The sequence below is a fragment of the Rutilus rutilus genome, assembly GCF_951802725.1.
Source record: "Rutilus rutilus genome assembly, chromosome: 18".
Classification (NCBI taxonomy): Eukaryota; Metazoa; Chordata; class Actinopteri; order Cypriniformes; family Leuciscidae; genus Rutilus; species Rutilus rutilus.
The window spans coordinates 36,090,901-36,117,687 of NC_140231.1; the positions used below are offsets into that span (position 1 = coordinate 36,090,901).

The 26,787-nt window shown below is 38.1% G+C and overlaps 2 protein-coding genes across 2 annotated transcripts; one reads left to right on the forward strand and one right to left on the reverse strand.

Moving 5' to 3' along the window:
• Positions 1-1,419: 1,419 nt before the first annotated feature.
• Positions 1,420-7,917, forward strand: klf4 (Kruppel like factor 4). The gene is made up of 5 exons (XM_084386770.1): positions 1,420-1,604; positions 1,743-1,857; positions 3,799-4,549; positions 5,419-5,583; positions 7,125-7,917. Exons 1-5 carry the CDS (start codon positions 1,600-1,602, stop codon positions 7,298-7,300), a joined length of 1,212 nt encoding a protein of 403 aa, XP_084242896.1. The 5' UTR covers positions 1,420-1,599; the 3' UTR covers positions 7,301-7,917.
• Positions 7,918-13,401: 5,484 nt separating this feature from the next.
• Positions 13,402-23,387, reverse strand: rad23b (RAD23 homolog B, nucleotide excision repair protein). The gene is made up of 10 exons (XM_084387103.1): positions 23,150-23,387; positions 19,218-19,299; positions 18,893-18,972; positions 17,430-17,632; positions 16,392-16,444; positions 16,163-16,290; positions 15,796-15,931; positions 15,167-15,294; positions 14,435-14,605; positions 13,402-13,838 (listed from the first exon to the last, which is right to left on the reverse strand). Exons 1-10 carry the CDS (start codon positions 23,213-23,215, stop codon positions 13,725-13,727), a joined length of 1,161 nt encoding a protein of 386 aa, XP_084243229.1. The 5' UTR covers positions 23,216-23,387; the 3' UTR covers positions 13,402-13,724.
• Positions 23,388-26,787: the final 3,400 nt, after the last annotated feature.

Below are 26,787 nucleotides of genomic sequence, written 5' to 3' on the forward strand. Positions count from 1 at the left end.
TATCTTTGCAGAGGAGGGTAAATACACATCAGACGATGGCACTAGATACGTCTCGCCTTCTCTCCTTCCCGAAGCACTTGTTCACTCATAAACTCAGGTTCAAAGAGCAAAGCAACTCATTTGAGATTTCACCACCACTATCCATGATCGCATATCAACATTTCTCTACTATCTGCAGTCATCATGACATACAACTAGTATAGAGAGACGTTTGAGTGTGTGTGTGTGTGTGTGTGTTGTATTCTGTGGCCAAATGCAGGCCTGCTGTTGACAGAGCCAAACGAACAAGATCCTGATGTACCAGGATGGTCCCAGCGCTTGTGTTTGCTCTTCATACAAAGACGATTGTAGACACGGCAAATCCTCCGACACGGGAACGAGTTTATGCAGAACATCGCACTCGCATATTTACACTCTCAAAATGATATTTAGCGTTTCCTGATTCAGATTTCCGGACACTTTTAGGAGAGATCATCCAACAGATGTGCTTTACTAGACCGAAACACAACTCCACACTCGCTTACGGTGTGAATATTTCCATAGAATAACACAGAGAAGAGATGTTGATGCAAGACAAAGTTATCGTGATTAAAGATTATGAGGCATGGGAATTTAAAAACCATAATGATGTGCAAAGAAAAATTTTTACTATACAAGTGAGAATGCTGACATAAAAAGAGCTGAAATAGACGTTGGTTACACTTTATTTTAAGGCGTCATTGTTACAGTGTAATTATATATTTAAGTACTGAGTGATATTAATGCACTACATGTACTAACTATAGGGTTAGGGTTTGGTTGAGGGTTAGTTGCATGTAATTATGCATAATTTACTGTTGTTACTATGGTAAGTACATGTAACATATGTAACAAGGACACTGTAAAATAAAGTGTTTTTTTTTACTCATGATCAGGTGATAAACACTGAATGAATGAATGAATGAATGAATGAATGAATGAATGAATGAATGAATGGAGGGATAATGCATTTCATCACGGTAGAAATCCCACACAGTCTCGTCTGCCATTGTCCTGTGCATTGCGGTATAATTAGCGTTAATTACAGCCACGCCTCACAGGAGTTTGCGTTTAAACTCATTACGCACGCACAGGTGTCACAGGTATACACACACACACTCCAAAAACACAACAAACTACTTTTCTGCTCGACCACTAACACTACATTCTGTTCGCCAATGATTCCTCCTCGTGTGAGTCCCGGTTGCTAACACGCACATGTTTGTGTGGATACAAAATACCGGCGCGCTGCCAGATCTTTTTATTTTTTTTTCTCTCCTGAATGACGTCACGCCGTGTTTTTTCCCTCGGTTGCCCGGCGACGAGGGGCGTGTCCTGGGTTTAAGAACTAGGCGAGGAAAGCCCTGATCTGACGACTCACTCACTCGAGTCCACACCGCGGAGAACGAGCGCGTCCCGAATGGCACTGAGAGGGAACCGATAGACAGGGAATCCCCGACGAAACCGAGCCGGGCTCTGATGCGCGTGTCCACCGGCATGGCACGGACACGCGTCTGACGCGCGCGTTGGACAAGATCGCAGAATTAAAACACTAAGGATTTCATTTTTTGGACTGGACTCATGAGGTGCGTTTTGCACTTCTCCAATACTTTTTTCCTTTGGGTTTTCATGTGTCATGTTTTAGGAGCGATAGTTTCCCCAGCCCAGCAGCGTGACTAGGATTATTTTTATTTTATTTTTTTACCTTTTTTCTTCAATTGCAGGCAGCCACCGAGTGAGTTTGACAGTATGGCTCTGAGCGGCACGCTTTTGCCCTCGATATCCAGCTTTGCTGATGTGAAGCACAATGCCATTACTGGACCTGGGAATGCCAGTTCGGTGAGTATCTGATCTATCCGACAGGTGATGGTCAGCGATCAGTTCACGCGCACATTCACGCGCTTTACTCGCGAAATTCCGCTGCAGGTGAGATTATGTCATCGGCTCGTAGTTAATATTCCTCGAGCAACGCGCGCGGCAGGGGCGTGAACCTCGCGAGCTCTATCTCACTGTCGGACAGTCCTATTAACTTACACTTCAGGTTGGACTGTCCTTAAGGCACCATAGTTGGAAAAATAAAAACAATGCTGCATTTAAGCGTCTTTTAATAATGCATAACATCAGATTAAAATCAGCAGACAGTTTGTAGATTATTTAGCATGCAAAAATTAACATCCGCATTCAAGACTTATTATTTATCCTCCACTTCAGGCTGGATTCTCATAGTTGGAAACATAATTCTGCATGGAAAAAGTCTTTTAATAATGCATAACATCAGATTGAAATCAATCAACTGATAGTTTGGCGATTATTTAGCATGCAAGAATAAACGTCGGCATTTGATAATTACGTCTTCGAGATTTATTATTTATGGTCCACTTCAGGTTGGATTCTCATAGTTGGAAATATAATGCTACTTGAAAGAGTCTTTTAATAATGCATGACATCAGATCAAAAATCACGGATAATTGGACGATTATTTGGCATGAAAGAATATACTAAACCTTTAATTTCACGCATTTGATAAGTATGTCTTTGAGACTTATTATTTATCGCCCACTTGGATTCTCTTAATTGGGTACATAATGCTGCATGAAAGAGTCTTTTAATAATTCATAACACCAGATAAACCAGGTTGATTAAAATCAGCATGTCAGTCTGATAGTTTGGCGATTATACGTCCTCGTTTGATAATTATTCTTTGAGACTTATTGACTTATTATTTATCGTCCACTTCAGGTTGGGATTCTCTTAGTTAAGAACATAATTCTGAATGAAAGAGTTTTTTTAATAATTCATAAAATCAACAGATAGTTTGGCGATGATTTAACATGCAAGAATAAACGTCCTTTAATTTCATGCATTTCATAATTACGTCTTTGAGACTTATTATTTATCGTCCTCTTCAGGTTGAGATTCTCTTAGTTGGAAACATAATTCTGCATGAATAAGTCTTTTAATATTTCATAACATCAGAAGAACCAGGTTGATTAAAATCAACATGATAGTTTGGCCATTATTTAGCATGCAAGAATAAATGTTTGATGATTACGTCTTTGAGACATTATTATTTATCGTCCACTTCAGGTTGGATTATCTTAGTTGGAAACATAATTCTGCATGAAAGAGTCTTTTAATAATTCATAAAATCAGATTAAAATGAATCAACTGCTAGTTTGGCGATGATTTAGCATGCAAGATAAACGTCCGCGTTTGATAATTACGTCTTTGAGACTTATTGACTTATTATTTATCGTCCACTTCAGGTTGGGATTCTCTTAGTTAAGAACATAATGCTGAATGAAAGAGTTTTTTTAATAATTCATAAAATCAACGGATAGTTTGGCGATGATTTAGCATGCAAGGTCCTTTAATTTCACGCATTTGATGATTGCGTCTTTGAGACATTATTATTTATCGTCCTCTTCAGGTTGAGATTCTCTTAGTTGGAAACATAATTCTGCATTAAATCGTCTTTTAATAATTCATAAAATCAGATTAAAATCAATCAACGGATAGTTTGGCGATTATTTAGCATGCAAGAATAAACATACATTAATTTCACGCATTTGATAATTACGTCTTTATTTATCGTCCACTTCACGTTTGGGTTCTCTAAGTCGGAAACATAATGCTGCATTAAAGCGTCTTTTAATAATTAATCAAATCAGATTAAAATCAACTGATTATATAGCATGCAAGAATAAACGTTTGATGACTGCGTGTGCGAGACTTACCTTGTCTCATTCCCTCTCTCTGCATGTCTGTGTTTGGAATAAGAGATGGAAGGAGGACATGTCTCAGATGAAACACCCCTGCATGTCTTCAGGTGGGACTTGCACTGACCTGGACGTCCCATCCGTCATGACCAAGAGGGAACCGGAAGAGCTCGACCTGTTGGACTATGATTTCATCCTGTCGAACAGCATGTTTCAGAAACAACAACAACAACAACAACAACAGCAGCAACAGCAACAGCAACAGGAGGCCTCAATGTCCAGAACTCTTCCCCCATCCCCGTCGCCCTACACCTATCAGATGCCCTCTCCTCAGGACCAGGACAACATGTTGTACAACATCCCGGACATCAGCGACGTGTCTCCCTCCGGGGGTTTCGTTGCGGAGCTGATGAGACCGGAGCTGGATCCTGCATATCTTCATCCCACGAGCCTCCAAGGGAAGTTTGTGGTGAAGACCACCAGGGACATGAGTGATTACAGCATCAGCAAGGGCGGGTTAATGTCGGACACGTCGTCTGTGCCGTTCGTGTGTCCTCCGATTAAAGTGGAGTGTCCTGGCACGTGCACCATCTCCCGACCCATGGATATTCACTTGGGATTGAACTCCGGCTCCGGGGTCGGTCAGAGAACGCTTCTGGATCCTCACGGTTTCGGCACGGGGCGATCTTCCACTTCTTCTCTCTCTCCGGACGAGCGTCCTCAAGCTCAGGTGTTGGGAGAGCCTTCATTATCTCTGGCTCAGGGATATTCCGGTTATTCCGGTTTTCCGCAGCCTCCCGCTCAGTACCAAGGTCAGTCACTACTATTAGTCGTTTTACCTTTAACCCTTTGGAGCATTGTGCGGGTCGGTCAAAAATGACAGATTCATTTTTTTGTCAATGAAATTAATGTTCTATATTTGAGTTTTATTTAATATTTTGTATTTTTTTTATCCTTAATATTTACGCTGTATTTATAATCCATTTATTCACTTTTTGAGCATATTTTATTTTTAATTTTATTTCTAACTTAAACTGTGGTAAATCTTGAATGCTTTAAAGTAACAGACTGAAGTTTGATCTCTTTTCAAAGACGACACTTGGCAGATTATTACCGAAGTGAAAAGTTTTTTAAAAAGTAACAGAATTTTACGTATAATGTTATGAAAAATGCACAAAAATACTATTTAAAATTTTTATAACAAATATATATTTTCAAAATCACGTTTTACTCTAAAACTTCAAAATTTGAGGTTGATATCTCAGTAAATGATCTTTCAGTGAGATGTTGTTCGGCTGCAGTACCAAACACTTCCACTAGAGGAACTTCGTCTCCGTTAATTTCCAATGCGCTTGTTTTTGACCGTGAGAAACACAAGTGTGACTATTGTTTCCAGGACCATTTAACCTGTTCGAATCATGTCCATGATTTCTTTTTTTGTGTTCACACAGCAAGTGACAAAACCTTTACCAAGTTTTGTATCATTCCGATGAAGTAAAAAATTCTAATAAAACGAAATGTAAAATTTTCCACCATGACTTTGATTTTAGCTTTATGTGAAGCATAACTAGGCGTGCTAATTTCAGTCAGACGATTGCTTTCTGTTAAAGATTTTTGATCTTTGTTCGATTTTTGATCTATATAGCTAATTTTGGCCATTTTACTCTTTACTCTTTGGCAGAGCTTATTTCTCCAGCTGAGGGTTTGCCGGAAGAGTCCAAGCCCAAGCGGGGTCGACGCTCCTGGCCGAGGAAGCGGATCGCGACACACACGTGTGATTACGCTGGCTGCGGGAAAACATACACCAAGAGCTCGCATCTCAAAGCCCACCACAGGACTCACACAGGTCAGTGTCTGCGGCATATGTCTTTTCGTCTTCCTGGTTCTGAATCGGACTCTTGGATTGGTCGATCCCCCTGTCAATCATAGCTGCTGGACCAATCAGAGGCAGAGCTGATGAGGGAACAGGACTGTCTTCTTTCTTGCTGTCGTTAACAGTCCTGAAGACATCAGACGTGTGTTCAGCTTTACTGGCTGATTAATGTGGCACATTTTATAAGAGTTAAAGGGTTAATTCACCCGAAAACTAAAATCCTGTAAAATTACTCGCCTTCATGTCGTTCCAAACCCGTAAGACTTTCCTTTATCTTTCAGATTTCTGTCCCTCCATGAAAGTCTGTTCACGCAAGTAGGGTTTGGGTATCGTTTGGATTTTAACGATTCCGATTTTGATTCTGCTTATCGATTCCGATTCTTATTGATTCCTAATTTCGATTCCAATAAGGTAAAAAAAAAAAAAACAGCCTTAGATATCGTTCACATTTAGAGAAATTGGATTAGCAATCGCAACAAATAGATACAGTGACAAATAATTTGTCTGACCACACTAGACGCGACTGCGAGATGCGTCAAAATCAAAAACCACAGCCAATCAGAACAGCGTGTGGGCGGAGTCAGCCAATCAGAGCAGCGTGTGGGTGGAGTCAGCCAATCAGAACAGTGTGTGGGCGGAGTCTCGCGGCACCAGAGAGTAATCTTGACGGCACTCGCAAGAAAATGGATAAGCAGCTGCATAATCAAATACATAAATATTACATCATTTAAACATTAAAAACACATAGGCTACTGAGTTACTAAAACAATATTTGTTGGAGAATACACTTGTTTGTTCACAGTTTGAACGTTCATGTTTCCATTTGTTTAATTTGAAGATCTGAGGTGAATTATCCATTGTTGCTTTTACAGCCACAAAGCTGGAGCACTAAATGACATTCAGAGTCACATGACACGCTTTTAACATTAAATAAAGCTCATAAACAGCACCTGAGATCATCATCGCCACACTCTGTTTGTTGTTCCAGCGCGACACCGCAGAAAAATAGAAACTGTTTCTACAATAGAATCGTCGCGTGTAGTTAGCACACGGTGTTAGTCACATCCAAAACATGCGCAGAAATGTGATTTTAATGTGATTTTAAAGCACTCAAGCACTGTTTTCAGAGCCTAATATTATTTCTGCCGTCTCTCATATTGAAATGCTCACATCGAAATTTTTATTTTATAACAAGTTTCTGATTCCTGACCTCAAGTATTGGATTTTTCGATTGCCAAGCCCTCTGTGACACACATGTGCTGTAATGCCGATCTGAAGAGAGTGCTGTTGGCAGGTGTTGTGATCTGCTAGTCCAACAGCAGGTTGATACTGATCCCTCATGAAATAAACCACAAGCCTGTGTATGACTTCCCCTTCTATTCAATAAACCAGAGGACGAGCAACATCTCAATTGCCTCTCTCTCTCTCTCTCTCTCTTTCTTTAGTTGTGTGTGATTGTTCTCGTTAGGACCTGAGGGTGAAAAGCTAACGGTTGCGTGTGCTTGTGTGTTCAGGAGAAAAGCCGTATCACTGTGACTGGGAGGGATGTGGCTGGAAGTTCGCCCGTTCGGACGAGCTCACGAGGCATTACCGAAAACACACGGGACATCGGCCGTTTCAGTGCCAGAAGTGCGACAGGGCGTTCTCTCGCTCCGACCACCTCGCGCTGCACATGAAGCGCCATCTATAACCACAACTGGAGGACGTCAGAACAAGTGAAGAGACTGGAGAACCACGTGTTGCCTTTGAACAAGAGTCAGTGGCTGCGTTTACATGCAGACTAATAACCCGTTAGCGATCGGCTCAGTCGGACTGGAAAGCCTTCATGTAAAAACACATTAATCGATCCCAATTAAATTTCGATCGGATTGAAAGGGGTTTATTCCTTTTCTAATCCGATCTAGAGAACATGTGAACACTTGGTCGGATTGAAAACCGAAACTGAAAGGACTGAAATAGCAAAATTGCGTAATGACGTTGAAATGGCGTAATGACGTAGAAATAGCGTGATTACGTAGCAATAGCATAATGACGTAGCAATAGCGTAATGACATAGAAATAGTGTGATTACGTAGCAATACTATAATGACGTAGCAATAGCGTAATGACGTTGAAATAGCGTAACGACGTTGAAATAGCATAATGACATTGAAATAGCGTAATGACGTAGAAATAGTGTAATGACGTAGCAATAGCGTAATGACGTAGCAATAGCGTAATGACGTAGAAATAGCGTAATGACGTAGAAATAGCGTAATGACGTTGAAATAGCGTAATGACGTTGAAATAGCGCATTGACGTTGAAATAGCGTAATGACGTAGAAATAGCGTAATGACGTTGAAATTGCGTAATGACGTTGAAATAACGTATTGACGTAGAAATAGCGTAATGACGTTGAAATTGCGTAATGACGTAGAAATAGCGTAATGACGTTGAAATAGCGTAATGACGTAGAAATAACGTATTGACGTAGAAATTGCGTAATGACGTTGAAATAGCGTATTGATGTATAAATAGCGTAATGACGTAGAAATAGCGTAATGACGTTGAAATTGCGTAATGACGTTGAAATAGCGTAATGACGTAGCAATAGCGTAATGACGTTGAAATAGCGTAATGACGTTGAAATAGCGTAATGACGTTGAAATAGCGTAATGACGTAGCAATAGCGTATTGACGTTGAAATAGTGTAATGACATATGACAGAACGAGCTGTTGTTCCTGTTGAATAAAGTGTGATATAAATGAGTTTCCCGTCATTATAAAATTACATTATTATTACATTACATTAACAACATATTATTATTAATTACTATTATTATTCTATTATTATAATTATTCTATTATTTATATATTTCTTCATACGCTCAACGTCTCCAAATTATGACCAGAAATTGATAAATATTAATTCTGCTGTTTAAAACAAATAAAGAACCGACGTATGAGAATAGTTGCTGTATATTCGTGTGCGCATGTCCAAAAACATATCCCGATTTGAAGCTTTTGACATATAAACCAAAATGACACATTTACACCATAACCGCGCACATCAACCCGATCACATGTTCAGCGTTCATGCTAACTCCACATCCAGGAATGATCTCAGTCCGACTGAAGCGCGAGCCTGTAAACGCAGCCGCTGGAACTCTACGACGAGCTGTGTTCTCCACAGCGTCAGGGTTGGGACTTTTCTTCTTCTTTTCTTCTTTTTTTTGTGTTTTTTTGTCGTGGTCTTCCAACATGCTGGTGATTCGAGAGGCTCCGTCTGCTTTCTGGGACGATACTGGAACGTGCGTCTACTTACCGACAAGACTTGGAGATGCCAAGTGCCAAACTAAAGACTGGAAGTATATGAATATCAGGGATACACATTAGATTATATGCAGGGTTTGAAATTAACACTCACCAAACGCAGGGAAAATCCACTGTGGCGGGAAACGCCGTCCAATCACGAGCCAGCCTGGCGTGTTATTATTACGTTTACTCACTGTGCTGGGGAAGTTCGTGTAAAAGCCAAATCTACGCAGATTTAGCGCAATTACTCAACATTTGTCATCATGATGTATTAAATACAGTGTATTGCACAGAATCTGCTCATATCTGGCGCACTCGTCACTACACAACATATAACAGCGCTTGTTCACTTGCGTTGAAGCAATAGCGAAGATTAAAAAGCATTTGGTGAACAGAAAAGACATTATTTTCCCACATCCTAATTTTTTTTTGATGTTCTTTGTACTGTATTGATCAGTCCATCTAAAACACATTTTTAAAGGGAGGAGAATAAGAATACACTGCAAAAAATGCTTTTCTTACTTGGTATTTTCGTCGTTTCCGGTCAAAATATCAAAACATTCTTAAATTAAAATCCATTTACTAAAGTAGTTTAATGCCATAAGATATTATGTCTTGTTTTCTGGGGAAATAAATCAAAATGAAGTGAGTTTTTGCTTAAAACAAGCAAAATTATCTGCCAATGGGGTCAGAAAAATAATATTGTTTCCTTTTTCTCACCCTATCCTTTTTTTTATGCATCAACTCACTTAATTTTGATTAATTCTAACACAGGACATAATATCTTACGCCATTTTACTAATCTAATAAATGCTTTAATAAGGTTTAGATATTTGGAATAAAATATTTGAGGTAAAAAAAGCATTTTCTGCAGCGTAAGAAATGAATGTATGAAATCCAAATATGATATATATGCTGTGACGTAGTTAATCTGGTTTACGTAATTTTGTTTTACATTTTTTTTTGGGCTAGTTGAAGTTCTGAATGTCCAGTAACTTAAAAAATGTAGTAAAAAAAAAAAGTCCGGTGAGTGAAAACGTTGATTTCAAACCCTGATTATATGTATTAACGAGGCCTTTAATTGACCCACATTCCATCTCTCAGTCCTCAAACACTGATCCGTCGACTGGACTGTTTAAAAGCCATTGATTTCAGGTACAGAATAATTTATAGGTGTGTTACGAGAAGGTGCTGGTGTATTGAGTGCGGTACCAAAGATTAAAGTGGACTTTACTGGAGCGCTCGGGCCGAACGCACGACCTCTCCTCGGTGACGGACATCTAAACTGCACTGTGCAATAATTTTGATATGTAAGACATGCATATTTTTATATAAGACACAACAACAAAAAATAACTCTGAACAAAGCTGTTTTGTTTATAGTCAGATTCATGTAATATAATCGTTTTGTACATTTGTAAATATTTTTCATTAAGGTTTTTTTTGTATTTTATGTATGAATGCAATCCAATAATAAACCAAAAATAAAAAGGTATATGTGACTTGTATTTTCTGCTCAGTGAATAATGTGTGATTAAACTGAACGTTTGCATGGATTAATCTGCATAATCAGGGTTTTCTGACACTAATTATCATGTTTAGCAGACAGAACACATTCATTTCTCTATAAAATTGGTTTCAGTCTGATTTTTGCTTTTACTGCATGAAAATGTTATGATTTTAAGTGTGAATCAGCAGTTTTTTTTTTATACTAGAAACACTTGACAATAAGGTGCATTAGTTAACATTAATTAATGTATTAACTAACATGAACTAACAATGAGCAACACATTTGTTACAGTATTTATAATATTTGTTAATGTTAGTTAATACAAATTGTTTGTTCATGTTAGTGCATTAACTAATGCTAATACAACCTTTGATTTTAATAATGTATTAGTAAATGTTGAGATTAATATGAACTGAGATTAATAAATGCTGTAGAAGTTTTGTTCATTCTTAGTTCATGTTAACTAATGAACCTTATTGTAAAGTGTTACCGAAACACGACTCATTTGTATATCATGGTATGATATTTCAGACATTCTATTAATAAAAGCAAATAATCTGATAATGCTGTCATAATTTCAACAATTCAATTCAAATGTTTGGATATCACGATATTTTAATAATCTATTAGTGATTAACAGATGAACACGTTTCCTTATACCGGTAGTTATAAACTAAACTGATTTATTATGTCTCTTATATGAAACTATTCCCTTCACCATTATTATTATTATTATTATTATTATTATTATTATTATTATTATTATTAACAGACTGAACCTCACTATCTGTCTGTTCATATGCAGTGGGTATCAGACAAAATGATATTTTATTGGCGTGCTTTTGTATATTTAAAGACGTGCCGAATGTTCTTGTTAACAATCACTAACTCGCTGATGTTTTTATGACTTTTGATTAGATCCAGTCAACGCACTTTTCACATTAACATGTGAGGGGAAAGTACTGAAATATTGCTTTGATTTTTCATTGGCACTTTAGTTTATGAGCACATGTGTGCACAGGTATTAAAATCACTTATATTAACAAAATATGCTGGAATTTATTGCATTAAGATTTTTTTTTTTTTTTAACACGCTGAACATTCTTTTTTAATATTTTCCAAGCCATGCTGTGTATTTATTCACCTCGGAACGCCAACAGGAAAATGTTAGTGGTTTATACACTGAATAAATGCATAGGCGTGTTTCCAGTCGCGGTCAACAGCGCCCACTGGAGGACAAACTCGGCAGGAAACAAACATTGTGCCATAATTTATTCATCCTCAAGTTGTTCTAAACCTGTGCGAGTTTCTTTCTTCTGTGGAACTTAAAATAAGAACATTCTTCTTTAAAAAAAATATCTTATTTTAAGTTCCACAGAAGAAAGAAACTCACACAGGTTTACAACAACTTACAGCCATGCTTTGGTAAATCGTAATTACGCCATTAGAAATTGAGATTATGACATTAAAAGGAAAAACAAAATTTTTACTTTATGTTTTTTTAATTGACATTTATGCCTTACTGTATTTTTTTCCCTTATGTTCCGGAAATGGGACAAAGATGTTCATTACTCTCCTGACATTTGGTTCAACCGTGGCTCAATTCAGTGATTTTGATTTTGAAACTAAATGTAGCCTATAATTATGTAAAATTAAAGCACGTCTTGCCCAAAACACACCTAAAATATAAGACACAAATTAAATTGGAAAGGTGTTTCAAAACCAAGTATGTGAGGTAAACGCTTGAGACATCAGGTCTGACCAAATCTCTCAATTTCTTCTCTACCAGAAATTAATCTTTAGCTCTCAGCATATTTTGTTGTAATATTTGAATTATACACCGTATTTTTGTACTTACCTCCATGTAACGTCCATTTTAAAGTTGTTATCGCTCGCGTTATCTCGCCGTTTGTACTAATACTTGTAAGTGAACGGTCAGGATTTCCCGCCATTCCGGTCACAAGCGCGGGCTTTTCTGTTCACGTGATGTTTCAGTCAGACGTTTGCGACATGATTTTACATACAATTACACTAAATGTAAAACTTTTATTTATTTTTTAAAGGAAAAACTCACTTGCATTATTACTGTAAAATACTGCAAACTCACCACAGCCATAAAAACAGCGAAAAAAAGGTGCTGACTGCTAATTTCTATGCCCATTTCTGCTCATAAATTTATTCTGAATACGGTCTATTTGAGTTTTAAGGCATTACGTGTGTAGTATGGGTCTTTCAGGTGTGTATACAGCTTCATCTGTTTCTCATTAATGCAATAAAACACAAATGAGCTCCTAACGACATAAACAGCAGAAGATCAAGAACGGGTAATCCGTATTTACGTCGAAAACATTTATTTCCCTGTAAAAATTACAGTATAGTGATAATGACGTCCAAACTATGTCAAACGATGGAAGTCATAAACATGCTTTTAATGGTTCTTAATGTATATTAAAGGCCTGCATTTGTCAGTATTACTCAAAACATCCACAAGAGCCGATATCCTTTACTGATACTTTCATAAAGAGAGGAAACAATCTTATATAACTCCTTTGCTCATTTAAAAATCTTTACTGCTATTTAAAACTGCAGTTTAAGTATTTGGGATCCCTACACTCTCAGAAAAAAAGGTACAAAAGCTGTCACTGTGGCGGTACCTTTTCAAAAGGTACACCTTTGTACCTAAAGAGTGCATTTAAGTGCCTCAAAGGTACATATTGGTACCAAACGTGTACATATTAGTACCTAAATGGTACATATTAGAACCCTTTTGAAGGGTACTGTCCCAGTGACAGCTTTTGTACCTTTTTTTTCTGAGAGTGTATTATTGGTCAACTTCAGTGAGTGAATGAAAGAAAGAGCTAGAAGAAACAACACTGTCCTGAACAGGGACAATGATAACATGATTAAACCGAAAGTCCCGATCAATCCTGATTCCGAATTCAAGGAAAACAAAAACCCACAAGCCTCTTGAACCTGCTAACATGTCCTAACAATGGAGAAAACAATGTTCTTTATTGGTCATAAAAAAAAGAACAAATGAAAAACAAACAGGTATCACACGGCCAGATGTTAGATGAAGTAAAGAGGCTTTTACTGATTTCTGCAACTGGATGATGTTCAAACGATCTCCAGACAAACGTGCTCATGTCATCCAGTGTGTAAAATGTAGAGTGTGTGTGTGTGTGTGTGTGGGAGAGAGAGAGTGAGTGAGTGAGTGAGTGTATTTGTATAGATTTTCTTCTCCAAAAATTATCATTCAAAAAGAAAAGGAAAACTTAAGAGGGGAAATGATCAGGGCGCCACTCCTCCTCTAATCATCATCAAAGTTCTGTTGTAAAAGGAAGTTTGCAGCCAAATTTTCATTCTTCTCACAAGCAAAGTAAGCCTGTATAACGAGTCCTTCTGGGAATCCGAGGGCTTTTAGCTGAGGAAAAAGCAGAGGAAACATGGAAAGGTTAGATAAGACCACAGACTCGCACACCTTTGATCGTTCGCCAGCACAGATCCTCCATCTGTGGCTCTCTCTTAATTAAAGGGCCTCGGTTTAATTACATAAAAGTTGAAATTCAGACTTTATGACTTTAAAAAAGTATCTTAAGTCTCAGACTGGGAAAAAAAACCCTAGTCAGGAAAGCACTGATATAAACTTTGTGGGCTGATGTGTGAGGATCAACAGCTTGTTGAGGCCAATCATTTTAACTAGTTTTAAACGTGTTAGCTAATTAAAAACTCTCATTATTCTGAATACATACAGGCCATCTGACCGACTCTACTGCTTTAAACTAAACTGCATGAAAGTCATTAGAATCAGTAAAAACATTACAAATGTAAAATGTCAATTATTTTCTGTGAGACAACAACACATGACAACTTCAATCATGTGATTTCAAATGTAGCTTGAAACTAATTTCATGTGATTTTTTTTGCACACTTGCTAAATATGATCAGATTCCAATAAGATTTGTACAAAAATGTGCTTTTAAAAGACAAAATGGTGTTCTTAAAGCTGAAGAGTTTCACCCTCTCAATAGCTTCTTTCTCCTGCGGCGTGACCTGGATGTAGTTCATGCCCCCGGCCTCGGCCACGCCCCCAGACACGCCCCCGGCCCCGCCCCCACTGCCCGCTTGCCCCGCCTCCTGCACCGGCTCGTTCAGCATCTGGATGAACTGCTCCTGATGGCTGCTGATTTGCTGCGGAAACAAGAAACACAAAAGCTTAGCCCTGATTTGCTGAGGGTTGATGTATGACACTGGACAGGAAGATCAAGGCAGGAGTCAATCTGCATCTGAACGCTATTGCAAACACAGAGACAGAGCGCATTTAGGTCTGTAATGACATTGTATTGCGTGAAGCCGCCTCCTTGTCATTTCTGACTTAGTGTGAGTGAGTGAGTGAGTGAGTGAGTGAGTGAGTGAGTGAGTGAGTGAGTGAGTGAGTGAGTGAGTGAGTGAGTGAGTGAGTGAGTGAGTGAGTGAGTGAGTGAGTGAGTGAGTGAGTGAGTGAGTGAGTGAGTGTGTGAGTGAGTGAGTGAGTGAGTGAGTGAGTGAGTGAGTGAGTGAGTGTGTGAGTGAGTGAGTGAGTGAGTGAGTGAGTGAGTGAGTGAGTGAGTGAGTGAGTGAGTGAGTGAGTGAGTGAGTGTGTGAGTGAGTGAGTGAGTGAGTGAGTGAGTGAGTGAGTGAGTGTGTGAGTGAGTGAGTGAGTGAGTGAGTGAGTGAGTGAGTGAGTGAGTGAGTGAGTGAGTGTGTGTGTACCTGCAGGAGCTGTGGGTTCTCTCTGCCGATCTGCTGGAGTAGAGCTGGTAGCAGAGACGGGTTCTGCTGGATGATCTGTCTCATCTGCAGGAACTGTGGCTGGTTCCTCAAGAACTCCAGAGGATTGGCTGCAAACACATACACACACACACACAGAGTCAGAGAAACTGTTGCACGTCAAGAACTAGGGCTGCACGATTAATCGCAATGAAGCCGCACACGATTTGGCAAAGGCTGTGATTATTTTAGGTGGAGTTTGTCAGTGTAGCGGCTGATCGGTAGTAAATGCTCCATCTGGACACCAGAGGACGTCACACACACACACATTCGCTGTGGCTGAACGAACAGAAGATTGAAACGCTTCGATTGATTAAACATGACTGATAAACACACGACTGCCTTATTCTGTGTGAGAAGCTCATCATCTCCCAGGAGGAGCTCAGCGGTCCTCATCAAGTGAGTCTGGAGGAAAAGCATGTTATTAAATGTCGCCTTTTGTTGTACAAGAGGTTCATAAACGCTTCTCATGTTTGGAAAGATGTTTGACGCGTGATGCTTTTTATAAGCGACTCAAACTCGCAGTGCTTTCAGAGCGTGTGTGTGTGTGAGAGTGAGTGTGTGTCACTCACCGCCTGATCCTGTGCTGGGCTGTGACGGGGCGGTACTGGACGGTGAAGAGAGACCCGAGGTTACAAGAGGAGCGCCACCTACAGGAGCCACTGGGTCAGCAGCTCCTACACTGCCCTCGCCCTCCGCAGGGATGCCCTAACACACACACACACACACACACACACACACAGACGTCAGTGGTTTTTGCTGCATAAAGAGTGTTTCTCACCGTGAGCATGTACTCAAAATTCAAATCGAATACATTTGGTACAATCGAAACTCGAAAAAAAATTATTTTATAAAAAATAAAAGATATATATATATCTAATTTTAGGGCTTTGGGTCATTTTGAGAGGTGCTCTAAGGGTTAAATGTCATGTTTCTCACCGTGAGCAGGTACTCGACGGCACGGTCAGGGTTGTTGAAACTGGCTCTCAGTGCCGCCACGACTCTGTCCCGCTCGTATCCCATCAGCATGATCTCCGTCACCATGTTCTCGTAGGACTGACCCGTCACTGCACACACACACACACACACCAGACACATGCATTACTGGAGACGAGAACACAGATGTGAACGCAAGCGTGTGTGTGTGTGTGTGTGTGTGTGGATTTACCCAGCGCAGACGTCGCCTCTTCAAATATGTTTGCATTTGGTGAAGAATCCGAACTGTAAAGAGGAAAAGGATAAATATTAATCTCGTTAAGGTTCAGATTACCATGTTTGAGTGCTGATTCATGTTTACACGAGAATAAAAGCCTAAATTGAATCTGTTCGTCATATAAAGTGATCGTGTCTCTTCAGAAGGCTTCAAAAACTCACTCTGGGGGGGTGTGTGTGTGTGTGTGTGGGGGGGGGGGGTTCAGTTAGAATATTTTAAACTTGCGCGTGAAAGGGTTAAAGAAAAGATCGAAAATAAATATTTGTGTGTGCTGTAAAGTGGTTAGAAGAAAATGTAATCGGTATCGGCAGGTCAAACTCAATGACACATCGGAATCGGCCTAGAAAATTGTAATCGGTGCATCTCTAGTTTAAAGGGCACACACTAAAACAGCGCGTTTTTCTGAGCACCAAAAAGTGACAATTTAAACATGCTGTAAAAAATGGTCTGTTGGGTATTGAGCTAAAACTTCACACACACACACACACACACACACACACACACTCTGAGGACATCTTATTTTACATCTTGTGAAAAGGGGCATTATAGGTCCCCTTTAATACATCAGAAAAATGTTCAACGTGACGTTTACATCCTGTATTTATTTAGCTTCCTCACATTATTTGTTTTAGAAGAGAAACTAGACTCATCCAGCAACAGCATTCACGTCTAATCAACAATAGTTGAGTCTGTAACATCCGTGAGTGAGTGTGTGTATGAGTGTGAGTGTGTGTTTGTGAGTGAGTGAGTGAGTGAGTGAGTGAGTGAGTGAGTGTGTGTGTTTGTGAGTGAGTGAGTGAGTGAGTGAGGTTGTTTTTGTGATTTATGAGGACAGAAATTTGTATAAGGACATTTCCTGAGTCCTCGTATTTCAAATGGCTTTAAAAACATACTAAACAGTGTTTTCTTAAAAATGTAAAAATGCAGAAAGTTTTCTGTGATGGGCAGGTTTAGGGGTCGGGTTAGAGTGTGTGTGTGTGTGTGTGTGTGTACCTGGCGGGTGTGGAGGAGGGCGCAGTGCTGCCGGCTGGTTTCTCCTCGGCGGGTTTGTCGTCTTTGGCCGGGGTCGAGGTCGGGGTTTCTGGGGTCGCGGTCGGGGTCGTCGCTGTAGTGATGGAGGAGGCGGAGCCGGTCGCCGTGGCAACAGATGAGGAGGCGGATCCAGATGAAGATGAAGATGCAGGAGCCGCTTTAGGCTGCAGGAGACACATGACATTATACTTCATATAAACACACACACATCCACATTATCATTAACACATCATCTACAGTTCAGGGAATTACACCAGTAAGCAGAAAATAGCCAATCATAACAGAGCTCATTTACATGTCGATGTCTTAAAGGTACAGCAGCAGGAATGTTCAATAGTAAAGGTTCAAACTGTAAAATGGAATTTACTGAATAAAATGGAATGTCAAGGAATTGGCATATTTTGGATTAATAAATCATTTAAAAATCAATCAATCACTTAAACTGCAGAGGACTAGAGTCTAAAGTGGTAAAAAGTAAACATTGCAGCACTTTGTTTAGCAAAAAAATAAAGGAATTGTTATATTTTAACTTCATTGCTTTTTAAGAAGAATTAAGTTAATGTTTTATGCCTTCATTAGATCACCACCATTTTTGAGACATTTCACAGGGTCCTATTATTGTAAAAATGTTACTAAATGATTCACTTTTTATGAATTAAATTGATTAGACATGTTTATTTGATTATTCAAATTTAATTAAACCATTAAAACGGAATCCATAAATTAAAACAGAACACATGGAATTTGGGAAAAATAAAAACAGAATTTAGGGGCTCAAAAACGTTATATTTGTTCAACTTTTAATAAAATGTTTTGTAAATTGTATAATTTTCATGATTTTAATTAATTAGACATGCTATTTGATTACTAAAATGTAATTTAACAATTAAAACAGAAACTAGAAAAATTTTAACAGAAAAAATTCATTTGGGAGAGAATAAAATGGAATTCAAGCAAGACTAAAATGGAATTTGGAAAAGACTAAAATGGAATTTGGAAAAGACTAAAATGGAATTTGGAAAAGACTAAAATGGAATTTGGAAAAGACTAAAATGGAATTTGGAAAAGACTAAAATGGAATTTGAATTTGGAAAAGACTAAAATGGAATTCAGGCAAGACTAAAATGGAATTTGGAAAAGACTAAAATGGAATTTGGAAAAGACTAAAATGGAATTTGAATTTGGAAAAGACTAAAATGGAATTTGGAAAAGACTAAAATGGAATTTGGAAAAGACTAAAATGGAATTTGGAAAAGACTAAAATGGAATTCAGGCAAGACTAAAATGGAATTTGGAAAAGAAGAAAATGGAATTTGGAAAAGAATAAAATGAAGTCATTAATGATATTTGTTCTCAAAATTCCTCTTTAATAATTCAGAATTTTTCAGACTCAAACACATCACAAAACTCTATAAATATCTCACCTTCGCTACCATAACCACCACGAAGTTCTTCTCATCTATCTTGTACTCCTTGAGCGCCGTGTCATCGTTCAAAATTTTGCCTGTGGTAGGACACAAAATAATGAAAACGAACGTCAGGTTATTCATCAGCCAGCAGCTCTCGCGTCTGAATCTGACAGCTGTCAGTCATCCATCAAATGATGCCGCTGCACAAACACACTTTATCGCTGCATTTCACATCATTTTAGAGCAAAACCTGAGAGGACGAATCCTTATCAGCTGGAAACAGCCATCCAAACACGCCACACAATCACACTTATCACACGCAGAGAGAAAGAAGACGTACCTGCATATATCAACTTCTGTCCCGCCACCGGAAAGCCATCTTTTCCCTTTTCATTCTCTATTTTTTCCTTTAAGGCTTTTACCTGTGAAAGACAAAAACAAATCGAAGTCTGAGAAGAGAAAGAGAGCAAACCTGTGATCCGGTTTCAGCAAATAAACCTGTTTAAACAAAACTACTGTGAGTCTGCGCCACTAATGATGCTTTACGCAGGTCATCAGATCGTTAGCTCAGTGTAAACGAGTCTGGATCCAAAACAACGATTCCAGTCCATCTAATCTGATCATTTAGACTAAAACTCTTACCGATCGATTCGACTGCACTTCCACTATTGGATGAGAGTAAAACTTAGGGCTGCACGATCATAGGTAAACATAATCACCTTTATTCTCGTTGGCTATTGACTTCATTAAACCGACTATCATAGCTTCATCACATGGGAAATTAATGCAAAAAATGTATTGATTACAATTGTATTGATAAAGAGTAAATTGAACGCTACTCATTTACTTTTATGACTTCTGGTTATGCATGGTTTTGGTAAGTGCTTTGTAAATCACATTAGATATTTTATGAGAAGCAATTCAGTTGCAAATGAGACCAATCAGATTCAGATTGCTTTAAAAATGAAAATTTGTACTGACAATTTCTATTTTGTATTGCAGCACAAAGTTTGCGCAGACAGTCATTCACCAACCATGCAGATGTCACAGATTTAGCAGCAGCAAACAGTTTTAAAGTGTTTCTGTCATTAATTACTCTCCCTCATGTCGTTCCAGACCCTTAAGACCTTCGTTCATCTTTAGATGAAGGGATTTTTGATGAAATCTGAGAGGTTTTTGATCCTCCATAGACTGCAACGTAATTGTAACTTTCAAGGCCCAGAAAGGTAGTAAAGACGTCGTTAAAATAGTCCATGTGACTCCAGTGGTTCAAACGTAATGTTATGAAGCGACATGAATACTTTGTGCGCAAAACCCCCCAAAATAACGACTTTATTCAACAATATTTTGGGGGTTTTGCGCACAAAGTATTCATGTCCCTTCATAACATTACGTTTGAACCACTGGAGTCACGTGGACCATTTTAACGACGTCTTTACTTTCTTGGCCTTGAAAGTGGCAATGATGGAGGATCAAAAACCTCTCGGATTTCATCAAAACATCTTCATTTGTGCTCTAAATATGAAGGTCTTACAGGTTAGGAACGACATGAGGAAGAGTAATTAATGACAGAAACTTCATTTTTGTGTGAAGCAGGCCTAACCCTTTAATTCGGGAAGAATTTCAGAATCCTAAACTCAAATGTAGATGTTTGTTGTGTTGTCAGACCATCAGCGCAGAGAAAGCAAGGTTGCCAGACGGAGCTTCATTCGGAGGGTTTATTTTCCTGACATCTGGCAACCACAAGAAGAAGTAAGTGAAGGCTTGTTACCAATGCAAGATGATGCAAATGTCTAATAATACAAAAATATTAATCAGCGGTGCAAATATTGTGATGATCATTTTTAAATCATCGACAAAAGCAAACATCGTTAACACGATTATAATACAATTAATCGTGCAGCCCTAAGACAACTTGAACTGAATTGATCTGAATAATGACACTTGTCCGAAATGAAACGATGAACTTTACACTGAATTGAATTGATCTGAATAATACCGTCGGATCCGAGCTCTCGCTGTTTGCTCTACAAAAAACTTATTGGAGTTAGATATGGGGGGAAAAAACGCATATTTATGGTTTTGCTTTCCTGGGAAAGACGCTTTCTAAGAATAATCTGTTCCAAAAGGCCTGATCAACAGGAAGTGCGGAGTAAACCCAGCGAGCGTCTTCCTTCCTACAGGTCCAGCTGACTTATTTAACGGCACAAATGTGTCATTTGGTTTAAAAAAAGCTTTTTCAGGGGCTTATGGGTAAAAATACAACTCTAAATAACACATCAAGTTGAAAAATAATAAATAATATGAAATGAATGATGATAAAAATGAAATGAATGTATAATAAATTAACGCCCAAAACATCCACCCTATTAGTCAAGTCAGTTTTATTTCTATAGTGCTTTAAATACAGTACAGATTTACAGTAATAAACAGGAAAATAACAGAATCAATGATGTAAACCAAGACAAATCCAGCTGTAAAGCAGCTCTACAGAAGACAAGAGTCATCATTTCAGATCAATTCAGCTCAGGGTTTGCTCTCATCTGATACACACACATGAGTACAGTAATCAGTTATCTTAAAGGGATAATTCACCCAAAAATGTAATTATCTCATCATTTACTCACTCTCAAGCCATCCTAAGTGTGTTAAGGGTTTCCTGTGAGAACGGTGTCGTGTTAGCGGCGCTAAGTTAATAACGAATAATCTTTACAACGGAAGTGAATCAATCAAAACTAACTTTATCTGGACAATAACTTTATTCTAGATCTGCTGTAAAGCCTAAACAATCTGTTACTGTAATCTCCTGTTATCACTGTAAAGCTGCTTTGAAACTATCTATATTGTTAAATGGGAGTAAATGGTGCCTGAGATTTTAAAAGCCCAAAAAAGTGCATCCCTCCATCATAAGAGTAATCCGCACGGCTCCGACGCGTGATGTAGGAGTAGCATAAGCTTAGCTGAGAGTCGCCGGCTCTCGCCTTTCAAACTAACTCAAGCTCCTCACACATTTCGCTTTAAAAATTCTCATTTTAAACTTGTAATTCGTAACTGGTGCTTTGTTTTTCTTGATCCTCTGCACTTCCACGTTCGTCAATTCGTCACTCGTCGGGTCAGAGGTCACTCTTCTGCCGGAACTAGACTCGCGTACGGCCGTTACCGGAAGCCAGTGATTAGGCTATACTTGATAAAGTTATAAATATGGATATTTTTCTTCACTTCTTAAGCCATTTATTAACCCCTGGAGTCGTACGGATTACTTTTATGATGGACGGATGCACTTTTTTGGGCTTCAAAATCTCAGGCTCGATTCACTCCCAGGATATTTTTTTATATAACTCAGAGAGTGTTCATCTGAAAGAAGAATGTCATATACACCTAGGATAGCTTGAGAGTTATTAAATCATGGGCTAATTTTAATTTTGGGGTGAACTAACCCTTTATCTGGACAACAGGGACCAAAAGACAAAGACTAGCAATAGATTGAGATCACGCCACAGTCACGTGACTATCGGCACACATGAGAAAAAATACAATCTGTAATGAACAGTCACTGGGTTACAGTGAAGCCAGCAGCAACAGTGACCTTTCAACAATGCCAAACTCAACCAACTGATATGGGAAAATCCCCATCTAGAAGAAACCATCAAAGCAGGCTGATAAAGAGCAATAAAAACGTGTTAGCAATCCAATAGCGAAGCACTTTCATACAAAATTTACCGAATTCTGTCATTTCAATGTCTGGAAAACACATACATCATGTTAATGGTCCCAACACACACAGATAGTTGTGTATAGAAGAGTGTGTGTTTATATGAACCTCTCGCACACACTAAAAACACGCGTTAAACCTTTTACAACACCACAGCATGACTTGCTAAAACACATTAATTACACATTAATTGTCTGCATTGCCCTTTTAAAAGATCATATTGACGTTTAATAGTTAATTGCAGAGATTTTGAAGTAATCGCAATATCGCGTGTCTTATTTAGAAAACTTTAACTATGTTTCGACTCAAGTAAAAACTCATTTTACGAGCAGCTAATATGCTAATGCTAAAACGGTTCACATAACTCCATAAACACCAAACAGCGCCGCGCGCACACAGAAACGCATCTAGTGTGATCATATAAAGTGTATAAGTATAATTCTGGTGTGTGTGAGTGGCTTAATGGACTGTTTTCGTGTGTTTTAGTGACATCGCTGACAGAAATCCGTTAGCTGTTAGCCGCTAGCAGCGCGCGCTCCTCTCACGCCCGCGTCTCTCACCGTCTCCTCCGCGTCGATGTCGATTTTAAACGTCTGCTGCTGGAGGGTTTTCAGCGTGATCTGCATTTTCACGTTCTTCCGTGTCGCCGGTGTGGAAACTGATCGAGGGCTGGATCGCTGGATGTGTGTTTTTCGCCGTGGCTCATCACAACCTGATCGCCGCCATTACGCGCATAAACACTCGACGGCCCGGCCCCCCTCGCGTCACACGGCGCATGCGCTGCGAATTCGTCACTACAAACAGGGCTGCTGGGAAATTGAGTTTTTGTTGAATATAAAATATACCTTTTTCTTATGGTATACTAAACGTTATCAGGATCTCATTATGGAGGACCAAAGCTGCAGAAATAAAAAATGAATGAATTAATAAATAAATAAATGTGATAATAAGAAAATAAATAAAACAATAAACCACTTGATAAAATAAATATGATTCATTTTTAATCAAATAAATGTTTGTATTATTTTATGTTGAGATTTATTTATTCCCACATGTATTAGTTTGATTGATTTATTAATTTATTTATTCTTTTTTATTTTCTGCAGGTTTTACCCTAACCTGACATCCCAACTCTACAGGGATTGGCATCATCAGTCGATGTTTTGCATGTTTTCAAAGCTTCCACTGCCGCACCTCCTCGAATGGAAACGCAACAGATGCACAAACAACAGGGGCCTCGAACACGTGTTTACGTCACTGAGTGACTCAACCTGAGGCTCAAACTGCCAAGAGACTCTGGGAATCAGGCAGGAATACGAATAATCCTGCACAGTCAATAATCACGTAATATCTATAACGGAAATACACACTCCATTCATTTTCTCCATAGAAAATATATATATAGTCGGCCCTATACTGTGAGCTACGAGGCTGTTAATCGATGGTATTTGCTTCTGCTTCGCTTTGTTTCAACTCAGTTTTTTAAATAAAAGTGTTTAAAACCTGAATTTGTGGTGAAAAACTACATTACCCATGATGCTGTGCAGCAAATTCCACCAATCAGAGAGGCGCTGTGAGTAAATGCACCAAAAGAGCGGGCTCCGCCCACTAACCATGAAGGCTTTCAAAACACTTAAATATTTCAATGCATATTTTGCAATAAACTTCAAATGTATTGTTTATATATATATATATATATATATATATATATATATATATAGGCTATATATATATATATATATATATATCAGATCAACATTTTTAAATGAGTAGTTTTATATTTATCCATCTAATTATGCTGTTCGCAATGCATCGTGGGATTGTAGTTCTTTCCCTCACTAAAGCTGATAAGTTCACAATCTTGTATTTTTGTCCGATTTCAATGGTTATTTTCTTCTACTTAATGTTTGCAATGTTGTTGTTATTTTCGTTGTAGCTTATTGGTTTGTTTTATTGCTTATAAATTGCTTTTATTGCTTTTTTTTTTTTTAAATCCCTATGGGAGAAATGAATGGAAAAGATACTTCCGGAACCAACCCCTAAAATAAACTACCGGAGAAACGTTTGTTCATAACTTTAAGAGAACCTTTCTAGAATGTTCTGAGAACGTTCCCGGTTTGCTGGCATGACACTTAATTGTAGTTTAGTTTAATAATTAATATGCATTGCATAAATGATTGTTAATGCCGTTTGAAATTTCATTCAGTAGACTGAATCTTAATCTAATGCATGAGATGCGAAGTTTGCAGACAGTCCACAGAGTCCGAGAACGATGAATTATACAAAAGGAAGATTTGTCACAGGTTTTAATAAAATATGAAAGGTTTTGCCCTGAAAGACGTGCCCAGGGTTTATACTCTTCATTTCCAGCCACAGTTCAAGCGAACGAGGAAATCCTGCATCGTGTATTCGCCCTCATGTAAGCCTGAATGTGTGCTTTATCTTCTCTGTGAAACACAACTGATGTTCGCTGAGAGTCTCGAAATCACTGACACAAGCATGTAAAACATCTACTTTTGTGTTTCGCAGAAGAAAGAAAGGACATGACGGCGAGTAAATGATGATATTGATCTTTTGCGGTGATTTAGTCACTGGAAAAAAATAACTTGATAAAATCCTCGTAACAATTTGCACTAACACATTTTAAGTATATTTTACTGCTACTCCTCTGTACAACTAACCTGTTATTATCAAGTAAAATCTGCTTACTATTGAACTTAACATTCATGAAGTAGTGGGCTAAATATTACTTAATTATAAATTATTTAATTTCCAATATAGAGTTAAGTAAAATCTCCTTAACTAAGTTAAGTAAATTCAACACAATTAACTTTTTACTCAAATAATATAACACTGAATTAAACCGTGCATTTAAATATGCTTAACTTAGAAATGTGAATAATACAGTAGATGTCATAGACTCCACATCTACATAATAAAAGGTAACATTCGAAACATCGTTTAGTAGAAAATGAATCCAGATGTCACAAAATCGCAAGTTAGCAAACCTTACAATAAAAGCAGTGATAAAACGCTGGAAATACAAGTGGAAAACTTTATTAATTATTCATGCCCTAGTGCATGATGGGAACACCAGTATCAGAACGGTTGAGTAGGTTTTACTTAATTTTATATTGTTGATATTTAACGCTTTAATTTCTACACGCTTGAATTGAGTACGACTATAAAATTTACTTTTTTAAAATAAAATTCTTGCCTGAACTAACTTTTTCATGTAGAAATTACATTTGTTTTTTCTGTAGCATTTACTTCACCACAGAATCGTTTTAAACAGTGTTCCTTTACTGTGGTTAGTTAGTTAGATAGTTAGTTAGTTAGTTAGTTGGCTTGCTTGCTTAGTTGGGGACATTCAACACTATTATTGATCTCCTGCACTGACACCATTATATGAGAACTGAACTGAGCTGACGATGACATCACGGTTTTCTCCTGAGCGGCGTTATATATATATAAATGAACTAAATTAATAACTTTTTTATTTTTTACAACATAAATGAAGCATCATTGAACTTCCTTAAGCTGAACTATGACGCTATTGTCTTCTGGAAACAAACTTTGCTGCATTATTCTCCTGTTATCTCTGGAAAGCTGCTCTGAAACTATCAGTGTTGTAAAAAAAAAAAAAAACGCTATATAAATAAAGATGACTTGACTTGAAGTGTAAATGAATATGTAAATATGTGCTCTCCTTTCCTCTCAAACACACAAACACAAACTGAGAAACAGAGCATCTGATCATAGAGATGTGGATCATCATGTGGACAGATGAGCTCATTAAAACCACAGTTATGATAGTTTGATTATAAAGTATATCTGAGACTATAGACTGTATAGATCTGACTATGTGAGACTATAGACTGTATAGATCTGACTTTGTGAGACTATAGACTGTATAGATCTGACTATGTGAGACTATAGACTGTATAGATCTGACTTTGTGAGACTATAGACTGTATAGATCTGACTATGTGAGACTATAGACTGTATAGATCTGACTTTGTGAGACTATAGACTGTATAGATCTGACTATGTGAGACTATAGACTGTATAGATCTGACTATGTGAGACTATAGACTGTATAGATCTGACTATGTGAGACTATAGACTGTATAGATCTGACTATGTGAGACTATAGTTTGAATGAATCCCTTTTCTTTGACATTACAGTACAGAACGA